Source organism: Sander lucioperca, chromosome 24 (assembly GCF_008315115.2).
Source record: "Sander lucioperca isolate FBNREF2018 chromosome 24, SLUC_FBN_1.2, whole genome shotgun sequence".
Classification (NCBI taxonomy): Eukaryota; Metazoa; Chordata; class Actinopteri; order Perciformes; family Percidae; genus Sander; species Sander lucioperca.
Window position 1 is genome coordinate 2,747,612 of NC_050196.1, and position 11,054 is coordinate 2,758,665.

Here is an 11,054-nt window from a genome sequence, read left to right on the forward strand (position 1 = left end):
AGCACAACACATGAATGTTAGTGCCTTGCATACAGTATAGACCTGAGAGGATTTAGTTTGATTCAGTCCACGCTCTGTGGAAATCACTTTGTGCTGCATTTCTTTATGACGTTCTCTGCTCTTCAGTGGATTTCAACATGCCAATCAGGGTTAACGTTCTGCAGGTGTGTGCAGTTTTGCGGTGAAGTCAGCAGCTGAATAATTACACTAATAAACGGGTTACTTCAGCTGGCTTGTTTCCAGACAGCAGCCCCGTCAGCGTTTCATTACGGAGGGTGAACTTTCCGACAAATCAAGCTGAAACAAAAAGTATAAAAACCAAAAGCTGGGGAATCTTTTCTCCCCGGGTGGAAACTGTAATTTCAGGGAAGCCTTAATTGAGCCTCATTACCAGAACCAGCAGGGGTGGGCTTACATAATACCAGTGGGGAAACCGTGTGTGTGTACTTATTTTACATATGAAAGCTGTTTTAGATATTTACATGTGATGCATTTTAAGATGCTTCACAGTCCAAACAGGGCTGAGTATCATTTGACATGTTTTGATACTAGAGAAGCAACTAATGATTATTGTCATTGTTGATCAGTGTGTGGATTATTTCATGGATGAATGGATTAGTTGTTGTATGGTCTCTAAAATGTCAGAAAAAGGTGAAAAATGTGGATCAGTGTTTCCCAAAGCCCAAGATGACGTCCTCAAATGTCTTGTTTTATCCACAACTCAAAGATATTATGGCAAAAAAAAAAGTCAAATAAGCATTGAAAAAATGTTGAAAAAAGCGTCGAGAAAAGCGTCAAAAAAGATCAAAAAGAGTATTGATAAGTGTCGAAGAAAGTGTAACAAAGCATCAAAAAAGCTTTGAAGAAAGCATCACAAAACATGTAAATGCCTTGAGTCTCCTAAAGTGGGTAAGGTTTGACAAACAAAGAAACAACAAAGTACTGATGTCCAATACGAAGTCATCCCGCTGTAGTAAATTAAAGAAAGCTCTTATTTAATGTTCCAACTGCTGCCTTTAAGGCCTGAACAGCCTGACTGTGCAGATTGTACAACATAATCTTGATAATCTTGTACAACAAACCTTGTAAAACTCCCCTCAGTGAAGCACGTCTGAACTCGGTCTTCAAGTGTTTATAAAAAAGCACCAGAAAAAAACAGTCAAAAATATGTTTTAAAAAGTGTCAAAAAAAGCAGCAAAAAAGTTTGAAAAAAGTGTTGAAAAAGCTTGAATTTCTTTTGATAGCCATCAACAAAGCATCAGAACAAACAAAAATGTATTTAAAAACTGTCCACAAAAGCATAACAACAAAGCAGCAAAATGTCAAAAAATCTGAAAAAGTGTTGAAAAAAGATTTAAAGTGCTCATATTTTGCTCATTTTCAGGTTCATAATTGTATTTAGAGGTTATACCAGTATAGGTTTATGTGGTTTAATTTTCAGAAAACACCATACTCTTTTCACCCTGTGTTCAGGTCTCTGTTTTAGCTACAGAGTGAGACCTCTCACTTCTGTTCCATCTTTGTTGGGAGTCGCACATGCTCAGTAGCTAGGTAAGGACTACTAGCCAGTCAGAAGCAGAGTATGAGGGCGTGCCCTGACAGTACCTAGGTAAGGACTACTAGCCAGTCAGAAGCAGAGTATGAGGGCCCTGACAGTACCTAGGTAAGGACTACTAGCCAGTCAGAAGCAGAGTATGAGGGCGTGCCCTGACAGTACCTAGGTAAGGACTACTAGCCAGTCAGAAGCAGAGTATGAGGGCGTGCCATGCTAGCAGCTAGGTGAGCATTATAACATGTGTTCCAAAGTGACCACGTTTGTCTCTGAAGTAAAGGCTGGACTACAATAGAGCTGTTTGGAGCAGTTTGTGAACAGTGTTTTCTGTTGGAGATGGTAAGTCCCTTTGGGGGGGACTTTGGGCTTTTTCACTTTGTAAACCTATAACATGCACAAACAGATATATAACACAATAAAGGAAAGGGAAAAAGCCAAAAAGAATAATATGAGCACTTTAAAAAACGTTTTGAAGGCTATCAAAAAAGTGCTGAAAAAAGCACTAAAAACTAAACTAAACATCTTTCACCCAACAATTTAAAAATTGTAAATGCATATCAAATCAACCTATCACACTTTGTAGGCCCGACCGTGCAGATTGTACAACACAATCACTCTGTCCTGAAGGTGGAGCAGCTCTCACGCACCAGTGGCTGCAAACCAATAGGAAACCTGCTCACGCAAAGAAACCCAGAGGAAACTTCATAGACCACGCTCCATCTCTCCATCCTGAGGGAGTTCCTAACATCCATAACGGCAGTGTGAACTGTGCTCAATATCCAATATCTTTTTTCTCCCCCCTCCCCTCACTGCTTCAAGCTAGGGGGAATTAAATGCCTCCTTGGAAAATTGATGAAGAATCCGTGTTCATATCTTTTTCAGCTGCTGTCACATTAAGCAGAAGAAAAAGCCCCAGGGATGCGTGTGCGATAACTCTTTCATGCTCGGCTTTTTACACAGATCCCTGAGAAAAAAGGCATCTTAATGATTTCGCCAAAACAAACCAACACAAAAACTCAATCATGTTTTATTCCTTTTAAAACCAACACAGGAACAGAGGTGGAAAGAGTACAAACATATTCAACTTAATTAAAAGTAGTACTACTTTGATGAGCTTTTACTTAAGTGCAGGCAGGCCAAAATCTATGTGAACCTAAATTGATATGCGGGCCGGATGAAAACTGGTGAGGGGCTGGATATGTGCTCTACTCTTGACGCTTGAAACGTTCTCTTTCGCTTTAGCTCGTACACAGCCGTCATCTTCTTCTTCCTCTAAACAACCGCTCATCACTAGCGTAACTCAATTGTCGATTGGCCAATGGCACGTTCAAATCATTCAACAAGCATTCTCTGACGATAGCAGGAGAACGATAACGTAGTTTATGATAAGATGATGATCAGAACAAAAGGATTGAAATGTTTCTTGTTCAATTCAACAACTTTATTAATCCCACAAGAGGCAATTAGTTAAGAGCAGCTACAGACAACACACATACACAAGCCTACAGAGTAGATGAATAATAATCAAAAAATAGATTTGATCCATTTAAAAGTTGACTAGCCGAAGGGATAAAAGAATTAAAGTGGCAAGTCAAATATAATGTATTCACTCTGAAGAACATGATCTAAAGAAGACTAAATGCTCGTTGCTTTACGTTGCCTCTGACTTGCTTCCTTTGCTGCATTTTGGCTCTTCCACAAAACGCATTTTTGTTAAATTTTTAATTTGCGTCCCTACAGTTTCATATTCAGGGTGTTGAGATGCTGCGTGATGTCACACAAAAGCAAGGTCAAGTAACAACTTTTCAGCACTGGAAGTATTCAGATCCTTTACTGCAGTAAAAGTACTAATACCACACTGTTAAAATACTCTGTTACAGTAAAAGTCCTGCAGTGAAAACGTTACTTCAGTAAAAGTGTGTAAGTATCATCAGGAAAATGTAGTTCAAGTATTAAAACATTGTAGTGTGTGTAAAGGATCCAACCAGTTGTGTGTTTAATGGTCTCATCATCTCAGCTGGACTTGTAGCCGTTATATTGTTGGCTAGTTTACTTTAGAATAATACATCAGATTTTATAAACTACATGTGTTCTGTGTGCAGAAATCTTAATGTGTAAAGTAACTAGTAACTAAAGCTGTAACAGATGAATGTAGTGGAGTAAAAAGTACAATATTTCTCTCTGAAATGTAGCGGAGTAGAAGTAGAAAGTGGCATGAAAAGAAAAGACTCAAATAAAGTACAAGTACCTCAACATTTGGACTGAAGTACAGTACTGGAGTAAATGTACTTAGTTACTTTCCATCACTGCAACTTTTCATCTGCAAATTCAGCGAGGGCTTGAAACTGAAATTGGCCAACTAAATTCTTGATTGGCCAGCGGCACATTCAAATCAAATCATTCAAGAAACCATCCTCCAACATGGGCGAGAGAGCCATAAAGTTATTTATAATACGATGATGATCGGAAGAAATTATTCAAACTTTAGTTATATTTCACTCTTATTGTTGAACCCCGAGAGGGAATAAATACAGTAAAATCCATTGTCACATTTCCGTGAAAGGTACTTGGCTTCATGCTTGTTTGTAGAATAAAAAATGAGCGTCATGAGCTCATCCAGTCCTGTCTCTTCAGGAAGCCCACCGCGTCTTTGAAACCTTCTTCACACAGCGCCTGCATGCCAGCGCTGGACGGAGGGAACAGAGCCTGGTTCAGACGTTTGAGGTTTTCCACGGAGAGCTGAGGAAACCAAAGGAAACGCCACATTTACATCAAAACTTCAAGAAGATCTGTGACAGTCAACTGCAACTGAGACACAGCTTCCACTTAAAGGGTAACTACCGTTTTTGTTCAACCATGACCCTATGTTCCCATGTTTTTGTGTCTAAGTGACTGATCAACAACCACAATCTTTTGACATTGGTTTTGCAGCGGCAAAACAAGCTAGATGTATGTACGTATGTAATTGTCCAGCTTGTATTTACCTTCACAAAAGTTCTGTTTTTGCCGCTGACAGGCTCAGATTATTATTCTAAGTGTCTGATAACATGGACTAGACTTAAGATGTATATCTTCATCACATGATCCAGTCCTCACCATAATGTTCATGTTGGCCAGTGTGAGTTGAGTGTTGGAGCGCCCCCTGTGGACGGGACACACATCCTGCAGTCCGGCAAACGGAGACACAGTGATGGTTCGTCCCACCGGCAGAATAGGCAGGCTGTCGGAGAACCCTCCATCCATCCATTTCTAAAACAAGCATGACATGGAACTTTATCTGACACTTTTTGCCGAACATTTGAACTTTTTTTTTTTCTTTCAACTTCTTGCCGCTTTTTGACACATGACAATAGTCATAAAAGCGTCAAAATAGTCGAAAGAAGCGCGGAAACGTCAGAAAAAGCAACAACAATTTCAGAAAAGACGACTATACAGTCATATAAAATGACAAAAAATTTAAAAAACAATAAAAGTGAACCGTCGGCAGCCGTTAAAGTTGAGTTTAGCCGACAAAAAGTGAGTGTCATTCGGCGATGACGGTCAAATTTATATGGCAAGACTTGTTACGTTGAGGAAAAACATTTAGTTTCTTCTTTAAACTGCATTTTTAAATTATTCCTTCTTTTCTTTCCAAATGTTGTTAACAGTATTTTATAAATGGGTTTGTATGATGTTGTCCTAAAACTTACCCACAACAATTTGTTGATTTCTTACGAAGTTAGGCGACTGCGGGCCGCTCACATGACAGTTAAGTTTAGCTGAGAAAAGGTGAGTGTGAGCCGGGTATAGAGTACCGTGAGGTGACATCCTTTCAGAGGCTGATACAGTTGAGTTTAGCAGAACTAAACCGACGACAGCTAAGTTTTATATTATTTATTATTATTATTATTATTGTTTTTTGTTAAAGATCTTTTTTTTTTGGCATTTTAAGCCTTTATTTGTAGAGAACAGCTTAGACTTGAAAGGGGAGAGAGAGAGGGAATGACATGCAGCAAAGGGCCGCAGGTCAGAGTCGAACCCGCGGCCGCTGTGTCGAGGAGTAAACCTCTACATATGTGCGCCTGCTCTACCAGGTGAGCTAACCCGGCACCCGACCATTGTTTTGATTGAGAAATCCCTAATGACAGAAAACAACATATCAACGTTTAATGTAAAATACGTAGGGACAAATCTTCTGTTCTGGTTTCAACTCAGTCCAAAATGGCCCAATTAGTATCTTGAAATACAAAGTCATGATATTTTTAGGCAGTAAGGGTTTCCTGTTCCCAGCAGGGTGAAAGACATTACCTGTCCTCGTAATTCCACCGGTTTGAGTCCTGCGTAGAACGGCACAAAGCTGCTGGCCAGCAGAGCCTGGAAAAGTTCCAAAATATGTTACAATCACAATGAATAAAGTGTCAAGGAAAACCTGCCAACAGCGTCAAAATAAGCACATGTTGAAAAAAGTGACAAAATTTAACAAATTGAGAAAAACGTTGCCACAAGCGAGAAAAATCTCCTCCTAAAAAAAGTCAAAATAGAATTTTACAACTATCATGTTTTTCCCACATGATGTTCAGATTTGACAAATTCTGTTTATCAAACGTCTTAAATAATAGTTCACATATAGCTGCTCTAAACGGAGCTGAGCCCCGAATGTTTACGCCTGGCTCCGCCCCCTGGAATGAAGTAAACCAATCATAAAGATTTCTGTTCAGAGTGGTTACCTGTATGAGTTCCTCCCTGGAGGAGAAGCGGGACAGGATGTGGTTGCGGCCACTTGTGGAGTTAGTGACGGAGACGTGGAGGCGGCCGGTGGCCAGACGGTGAGCCTCGCTGGGCAGGATCTCTTCTATCCCCTCCCTGGAGACGGTCCACACACAGATACACTCATCTGTCACGTTTTATAATCATATTAACACCGTGCTAAATATATAAATATATAATATATATCACTCTATCTGACCGATATTTAGAGACGATGCAGAATCAAACATCATTGCAGACAAAAACATTTAGGCTCAAGCAAGTTTTTTTCTCCCTTCTTGTTCCTTTGTTCGACGCTGTTGATGCTTTTTTCCCTAAGTTTTCTTCAATCTTTGTGAAGTCTTTTCCGATGTTTTTGTTTAGTTTTTCAATGTTTCAATGTTATTAACCATATTTTGACATTGTAAAGTTTGTAGGAATGAAACAGGGACGCTGTGTTCACACGCTCCAACAATCTGGAAACATCCTGTTAAACACGGCTGCATGGAAACGGGAATATTAGTGGAATATTCTCTTTCATTAGCCATGGAAACAGCTTAGAGGAATATCGTCTGTTTTTAGGAATGAGGGCAAAAACAGGAATATAATGTGCATGTAAACGTAGTCAGTGTCTGACATGTTGAGGATGTGTGGTCCAGCTTCTTTAATTACCTTCATGTGTTTCAGCTGCAGTTTGCACCTGATTACCCTCATGTCACCTGTCCCTCGTTACCGCCCTCCTTTCTTGTGTGTGTGTGTTCAGAAAATGGGACAAATGTTAGAAAAATGGGACAAAAGCAGCTGAAATCTTGCCTGGGGCTTCACCTTGCTCTGAGAGCTGCGAGGGGAATAATTGTGTGCAAATACAAGTGCTGAAAAGACAGAGGAAGAGTTCTTTATGAGGAAAGGGAACAAAGTTTGGACGACTCGCTGACGTGTATTTGTAGCTTTTTCTGATGTTTTTTTCTTTTGTTTTTCAATGTTTCAGTGTTATCAACCATATTTTGTAAAGTTGTGGTTGTAGAATGAATATTTCGTGATATAACCCAGCTGTTTAGCTTGTCGTTGTGAGTTTTTTTGCTGTTTTCATTGGTTTTGTATTTGTTTCAGATGTTTTTGACACTTTTTATCATGACTTTTGTAGCTTTTTTCCCGATGTTTTTGTGTCATTTTTCAATGTTTTTGTCACTCGTTTTTGGTCTCCAAGTTGCACAATTAAAGTACAATTAATTTCGTAGAATAAAGGCATATTTTTTTATGTTTTGGACATTTTCTTGTTGTTTTACTCAAAGTTTCAGGCACTTTTTTCAAACAAAAATGTCACTTTTCCTGACACTTTGAACACGTTTGACGTTGTAAAGCTGTGGTCATAGAATGATTTTTTTTTGGTGATATTACCCAGCTGTTATGCAGTGTGTTGTGTGCTCACCGCAGCGTGAGCATGAAGTCGTATCCCGGCGTGGCGGCTCCAAACGGCTGCCGCCTCACGCTGTCAGCGAACCGGTACGTGAACTCTTTACAGTTCTGGAAGAGAAGGAAACGTTCAGTCCGACTCATTCACAGATACAAACATAAACTTCAATCAGACATCTGACCATTCTGCACTCAACTCATTCAGCCTCCTTTTTATGCTAAACAGCTATTTGTACATGTTTGTTTCTGTATGTATTGTTTGTTCTTATTGTTTAATATTTGTTTATGTATGCACCTTTCACCAAGCCAACTTACTTTTCATGGAAACAACAATCTCCCCCAACCGCCACTTTATCTTTATTTCTTTTCCTTGTTTCTCTCTCTTTTATGACCGCCATGCTGTATTTTCTGGTTTCTTTCTTTAGTTTATTCTTATGTAAAGCACTTTGTTGTGTCTGAACTGTGCTATATTGAATAAATTGTCTTGCTAACAGGCAAACCGTAACACATTTTATTTTTTTAAATGAGCTGTGTGGTGGATCTAATTCATGCCGAAGTGAAGAGTGGTTCATGTGGATTTTTTAAAGGGTAACCGATAAATATTTAAAGAAACGGAGCAATAAAACATGTCTTCTCCTAAATATTATGATCTTTGGATGTTACTTAATATATATTTTAAGAGCCAGTGAGTGTTAAATATTAAAAAGAGACACTTCTACTGCGGAGATGTTGAATGTTTGATGTAGAGTATCGGAGAACAGTTTTCTTTTGCTAAATTAAAGAAAAATAAAAGCGCCAGAAAACATTGAAAAAACATTTAAAAAATAGTCGAAAAATGCGCCAAAAACATTGAATAAAAAAAACCAAAAAAAACGTTAAGGCGCCAAAAACTTTGAAAAAGGCGTAAAAAGGTTAAGCTAACCCCACTGACGAGGCAAACGTTGTACCTCTAACCCTTAAATAAAGTAGTAGAAGTTAAAATAGAAATGTTCTCCTTATGGTCCTGGAACACCGTACCTCTAACTTGTCGGGCGCCGTGACCATCACGGCAGCCACCAGGGCGCCGGCCGATGCCCCGGCGCAGGCCCCAAGGGATCCCAGCAGCCGGTCTCCGTGGCGGAGGAAAGCTCCCACTGCTCCCAGCTGGTAGATCCCCAAAAAACCACACGCAGCGAAGGACAAGTTCAGGACGGGCATCCTCCACACCAATCATGAGTCAGCTAACAGAGGAAAATGTTACACACATTCAGCAGTGGAACAAGTATTCACATCCTTTGCTGCAGTAAAAGTACAGGCTTTTCCCTGCATAGTGGAATTTGTGGCGCCCACCAAAAATAGGTTTTAGCCAGCCCCAAAATGATGAGAATTGAGATTCAAAAATATCAATAAAAACCCTCTCTAAATGTGTCCAAAACGGTTGAACAAGCAGAACATATGAGAGCTCATGTCAGTTTCCTGCTGTATCACCCTCATGTTGTCCTCACGTCTACTTTGACCCGTTTTCTAAGTTTCTACATCAGAAATATGGCTTTCTTTTCAACCAAATTTCACAAAAATAACATTTTAACAATAACTGATGATCACTACATTTATGGTCTACCTGGGTGAAAATCTGTGACCATCCATAAACATTGTTTCTCTGACCTTAACTATTAGTCATTAGACACTGCTCATTTTACTCAAAAATGACTGATTTTATGTAAATTATGTTTATTCATCACCAATTCCATAAAGAAGTGTAAAACTAGTGGTAACAACTTATGAAGTTGGTTAAAAAAGATATAACAATTATTTATATATATATATATATATAATAACAATTGGGTGATTTCATTAAGAGGCTACTTTATGCTTTCTAAACAGAACCATAGGACAGCAAGTGCATGGTTGACGGGAAGACGATACGAGGGTTAAATATTAATATACTGTAATGTTTTAACGCGTTTTGATAATTGGGGTTTTATTTACTCAAACATAGTATACCTTTGTGTATATCAAATTGTCAGAAATAAGTAAATGCATATAGATTTCTGTCAAACAAGGTAACGGACACTCCTTTACTGTACACGGACCGGTCATGCTTCCTGCCGGTCAGGCTGAAGACAAGAAGAAGAGGAAGAAGAAATACCGTGTTTTACAGCCGAAACCTTTCCCGGTACCTCATTTTGTCTTGCTTTTATTTACCGGTAACGGTAGCTCCAGAGGCACGACAACAACTCGTTACTGCTCCGTGGAAACCATGATGTAAACACGGAAGGTTAGCATGTGTTTCCACACGGCCGCTGCACCGGAGACAGTAAACACTGAACTCCTTCCGCTCATGATTTTCAAAATAAAACCAACACCGCCGTAGACTCCTAACGTAGATAACAACGCGACAGGACAGGACCGCATTGCCACCAAAGATGGCAGAAGAGCACGTCAAGCCACGTGTGAGTAACATTACTGATTGAGAATAATGTTATTTTTATTTGATTTACTCTTACTGTGGACAGTAAAGTAACGTTAGCTGTCTAGCCACAGCTCATGATAGCTTGCTAACTGTTAGCCTAAAGTATTTGTTTAATAAAAACCTTAACCCAATATGAAGGGTCAGGAAAAATCAAATCTTAATGAAATGTAATTTCAAATGTAATTTTTTTAAAGCAATATAAACTTAAAAAAGCCACAAAAACGTTGAAAAATCCAGACAGAAATGATGATAAAGTGTCAGACGTTATTAAAGCGCCAAAAACATCAACACCAATTTCAAAAAGCAACAACAACCCTTAAAAATGTTGACAAAAAGATGCAATAAAAACGTCAAATAAGCTACAAAAACTTAGACCCCAGTACTAATACCACACTGTAAAATACTCTGTTACAGTTAAAGTCCTGCAGTGAAAATGTTCCTTCAGTAAAAGTATCATCAGGACAATGTAGGCTGTATTTGTTCTGGAGGATCGTTAGGCACACAACAGGATGGTAAGAAAACTAATTGTCTAAGAATTTCTATTTTAGTTATGAATACGTCACTCAGAAAGTTTTCATCCCAGCACCTGTAGCCTGCCTATGGAGTTGTAAACAAACTTTGTGTTCAATATATATAATAGTGCCATGTCAGTTATGTAGCATGGCACTGATTGAGAGCTCTTGGTCTGTTCACCACCATCTCTGTCCATCAGCTGCTGTCTCTGTCTGTCAGCTGTCTCTGTCTCTGTCCATCAGCTGTCTCTGTCTGTCAGCTGTCTCTGTCTCTGTCCATCAGCTGTCTCTGTCTCTGTCCATCAGCTGTCTCTGTCTGTCAACTGTCTCTGTTCATCAGCTGCTGTCTCTGTCTGTCAGCTGTCTCTGTCCATCAGCTGCTGTCTCTGTCTGTCAGCTG

The 11,054-nt window shown here is 39.3% G+C and overlaps 1 protein-coding gene across 6 annotated transcripts; it reads right to left on the reverse strand.

Annotated features, from left to right (window-relative positions):
- Window positions 1-3,182: 3,182 nt before the first annotated feature.
- Window positions 3,183-9,993, reverse strand: pnpla4 (patatin-like phospholipase domain containing 4). Of its 6 annotated transcripts, XR_004896655.1 has the most exons (8): window positions 9,819-9,991; window positions 8,708-8,896; window positions 7,707-7,801; window positions 6,259-6,394; window positions 5,840-5,905; window positions 4,649-4,801; window positions 3,899-4,291; window positions 3,183-3,194 (listed from the first exon to the last, which is right to left on the reverse strand). XR_004896655.1 is itself a non-coding variant. In XM_031297780.2 (7 exons), the coding sequence occupies exons 2-7, from the start codon at window positions 8,885-8,887 to the stop codon at window positions 4,157-4,159; spliced, it is 765 nt and encodes a 254-aa protein (XP_031153640.1). In that variant the 5' UTR covers window positions 8,888-8,910; window positions 9,875-9,993; the 3' UTR covers window positions 3,767-4,156. The 6 variants fall into 6 exon arrangements, 5 of the variants coding, with proteins under 5 accessions (XP_031153640.1, XP_031153639.1, XP_031153641.1 ...); XM_031297780.2 differs by lacking the exon at window positions 3,183-3,194 and having other exon boundaries at window positions 3,767-4,291; window positions 8,708-8,910; window positions 9,875-9,993; XM_031297779.2 differs by lacking the exon at window positions 3,183-3,194 and having other exon boundaries at window positions 3,767-4,291; window positions 9,850-9,993.
- Window positions 9,994-11,054: the final 1,061 nt, after the last annotated feature.

Coding starts and splice junctions, on each gene's coding strand:
- pnpla4 (XM_031297780.2), bottom strand. CDS start 8,887: ATGCCCGTCCTGAACTTGTCCTTCGCTGCGTGTGGTTTTTTGGGGATC. Junction 6,395..7,706: donor GACTTCATGCTCACGCTGCG/GTGAGCACACAA, acceptor GACCGTCTCCAG/GGAGGGGATAGAAGAGATCC. Junction 5,906..6,258: donor CCAGGGAGGAACTCATACAG/GTAACCACTCTG, acceptor GAACTTTTCCAG/GCTCTGCTGGCCAGCAGCTT.